The following is a 3604-nucleotide window of genomic DNA, read 5'->3' as shown; positions in this document are numbered from 1 at the left end:
CCCCCGCCCCAAGCACAGGCGGGGCTGATCGCCGCCCTTGCGGCGCCCGCGGGGCCCGCGGCGGCCGCACCCGCAGTGCCCGCGGCGCAGCCCGCAATGCAGCAGCCCGCACCGCCGCAGCCCCCACCCCAAGCGCAGCCGCGGCTGACCGCCGCGCCGGTGCTGGCCGCGGCAGCGGTGGCGGCGCTGCCCCCAGCCGAGGGCGCCCTGGAGATGGCGCTCGGCCGAGCGCCGGGGGCCTCGCCCCCAACCTATGACCAACTCACGCAGCAAAGCGCGCAGCTGCAGAGGGATGCCACCGCGGCGGCGCGAGCGGCAATGGTGCAGCCCGGGACGAGGGCCGGCGGCGGGGCAGGCGACGGAGGCAGCAGCGCCGCGGCCGCACCGACACAGGCCGCGCGGGACGTCGTGCCCCGGCAGCTGTTTGCAGAGGGCCCCGCTCCGCCCAACGTGACGCTCCAGGTGGGACAGAACCTCTCGCGCGGGGAGGTACAGCGCCGCGCGGCTGGCGGCCACCAGCGCCCCTTTCAGATGAGTATTCCTCAGATGGGGGCAGGCGCGGGGCCGAGCAATGCAGCGCCCGCCGGCCCGGCTGAGCTGGCTGCTGCGCAGCACGAGGCAGCGGCAGGGGCAACGACGCCCGGTAGCGCCAGCGCTGCGGACCCCGCCTGCCCGCCAGCAGCACCGGCCACCGGCCTCAGCAGCAAGAGGGGGACAGACGGCGCGGGCACTCCGGGCGGCGGGGGTCGCAAAGTGCACGGCCGGGTCGAGAAGGGAGGCGGGGGCGACGCGACCATGATGGACCAGGCAAGTCAGCAGGGCGGCGCGCCCACAGAGCGCCGCAAATGCCGCGGGGCATGCACAAGTGCGGGCAACCTGGCAGCCGGGGATGGCGAGCAAGGACGGGGCGCTGCAGCGGGCGGCGAGGGTATGAACGGCGCCTTGTGCGCGCACCCCCTCGAGGTCAACACCCTCACCAACAATCAACCCCACCAACCACCCCAATCACTTGCACGGCTGACCCGACAACCTGGCCCACCCTGCCACCCCTCCGTGACCCCACCTAACGCAATGCACAGGATTGAGAGCTGCTGGGCTTGTGCACCGGGGGCCTGCCGCCAAGAAGCGAGCGGCAGCGAGTCCGAGCCCACCCCCCCGCTGCAAGCCGGCACCAACGACAAGCGAAGCGTGGGAGGCGAGAAGACGCAAAAGAGACGGACGCACCAGTGGTGCTCTTGCTTGCTGCTCTGGCGATCACAAAAGCCAGGCGTGCTTTGGCAACCCCCATGTCCAGCAGTGGCGGGGACAGGGGCGGCACATGGCATTGCGCCCCTTGCAAGGGCCCCCGCAACAACACACGGGCCGCCGTGTGCCACCAAAGCCTTGGCCGGACCTGGTCTGCGCCCGAAGTCGCCGCGATGCATTAATCCCTCTGCAAGGGAAACTGGCTTAGGCGCCAGACCGCCGGGGAGGCGGGGCCGAGGCCGCACGCCTGTTGTGCAACCCACGCGTCCCCCCGCCCTCAACCCAAGCCCATATTCAATCATCATTTATATGCACAACACGCACGCACATGGCCCCGCCCGCCGCGCGGCCGCAGCAAGCATGACAAACACCACACCACATCATCCCATTGGTAAAATCTCAATGTATGGTGATGCACGGATACCCGCTTCTCCTCTCGCCGGCCACGTGCAGGGACCGATAGTCTATCAGCACCACGGGCCCTCGGCTCCCAAGAGCGCAGCGTATACAGCCGCAAGCAACACGGTTGCGCCAGCTGCAACCAGCCGCGACACAGCGCAGCAAAAACAGGGGAATGCTGACCCGCTGTTGAACACCGGCCGGCCGCAACACGGAAGCCCTCGGCGGCAACACCTAAAGATCGCAGGAAGTGGAAAGAGAGGGGCAGTGTGCCGGTCACTTGCAAACGCATGCACGCGGACACACACACGTGCGGCCGTGCAGCACAGCCAATGCGCAAGGGGGACAGGCGCTGAAGACACACACCATGCATACGCCTCATCCCAGGATAACCTAACCCTACCCCACGGGTACCACGCGACCCCAGCCGCAGGTGGAACGCCGGCAACAGGCGTGACCAGCATTGACGCAGCGCAGCGTGGAACAGGGAATGCAGACCCGCCGCAGACACTTGCAAAACACCGTCAACACGGGTGTGTAACACACCGCCAGGAGCGCGCTGTCACAAATAATAAGCCGGAGCTTGGTGACATACCGGAGATGGAGAACAATCCGAATCTGAGCGCCAAGTACAAACACCCCGACACCGAACGCGACCGCGAAATGGTCACCCGGCGGCGAAAAACAACATCAAACTTGCACGAAAACGCGTCTCTACCACGCAACTGCCCGAAGAGGCATAGCCACGCAAGTCAATGCACCGGAGTCACCCGCGAGGGTGAGATGCACACCCCACCAGCCGCACCACTGCTGCTGCTCGCACGACCGCTGGCGCGAAGCGATGGCTACATGACCACTGGGAGCGACAACCATATTACTTCCCAGAACCGGGCAGGGAAAACACGAGAAAATCACTGTATGGGGCGAAACAACAGAGCGGGGGAGTGGACCGTGACTGCAGCATCTCTAACTGCGCCTTTGTGGGCGGCTGTGAGACGGAACAACAGAAAACCCCGCGAGATATGTGTGTGGACACGAAGTAAATGGTGGCTCTCTGTTGTTATACTGCTAATGGCGCACCTTGCAGGGGCGACGGCTGCCCCAACACTCTCAAACATAGCCCACATGGCAGTGCCCGAGATGGCAGCAGCAGCAACGGTAATGCTGATGGCAGCCGCGCCGTGCCTCCAGGGAGCCCTAGCAGCAGTGTACAGCACGGCGGCAGCAGTTTTCGCCTTGAGAAGGCGCCGCGCTTGGGGAAAAAGAGTGTGTATGCTCCAGCAGGCGGCTGCACGCGGCCAAGCTTCCCTTCGCTGGTCGGCACCCGCCCACCCACACGTGCCCGCACCGCTGGCCATGCTCGTGCCCACGCGTCAGCGCAGCAACATCCAGGAGGCGGTGCGCGCTAAGGCACTGCACGTGGTACGCACAGCCATGCAATTGTCACAAGGGAAGCAACCTACGCTGTCAGCAGCAATATGCAAACTCACAAGCAGCACGCCCACAGCCCGCAAGGGCTGGCGCCAACCGCGCAAAGGATCTTATCATGCAGCGTGGCTTGGCCACCACATCCCACGCGCTCGCGGTACATATCGCGTCCTTCAAGCGTGCCAACAGGCCCTTGTCAACATGACCCCCGGCGCCTCCCCGCCGGCAGATGCAGCGCAATCACATATGACCGGTGATCATCACAAAACACCGGCACCGCCCACTTGCGGGGAGGGCACCCAAAACGGGGCGGGGTGCACCCTCAGCAGCACCGCTGCCCGGCCGCGACCCGATGTGCAGCCAGCGGCGACGCCCGCCGGACCGGGAGCGCTGCGTGGCGGCGGCCTGGCGCGACTCCGCAGGGGCCGGGCCCTGCGAGGCCAAGACGACCGCTGGGTCCATCCGCCAGCTGGAACATACTGTGAGGCGCAGGAGCAAGGCCTCTGCGGGGCGCACGCCCTGAACGCGCTGC

General features: G+C 66.6%; 1 protein-coding gene across 1 annotated transcript in view; it reads left to right on the top strand.

Moving 5' to 3' along the window:
• Positions 1-148, top strand: part of MNEG_10776 (hypothetical protein) — a gene marked incomplete at both ends in the record, with an annotated part of 3286 nt that extends 3138 nt beyond the window's left edge. Inside the window, one exon of the mRNA XM_014040752.1 lies at positions 77-148. Within this exon, the coding sequence (XP_013896206.1) occupies positions 77-148 (72 nt within the window). The remainder of the gene's footprint in view (positions 1-76) is intronic.
• Between the last annotated feature and the right edge of the window lie 3456 nt (positions 149-3604).

Source organism: Monoraphidium neglectum (assembly GCF_000611645.1).
Source record: "Monoraphidium neglectum strain SAG 48.87 unplaced genomic scaffold scaffold02455, whole genome shotgun sequence".
In the NCBI taxonomy this organism is placed as follows: Eukaryota; Viridiplantae; Chlorophyta; class Chlorophyceae; order Sphaeropleales; family Selenastraceae; genus Monoraphidium; species Monoraphidium neglectum.
Note: the sequence above shows the minus strand (reverse complement) of the source record. Positions and strands in the feature narration are given on the sequence as shown.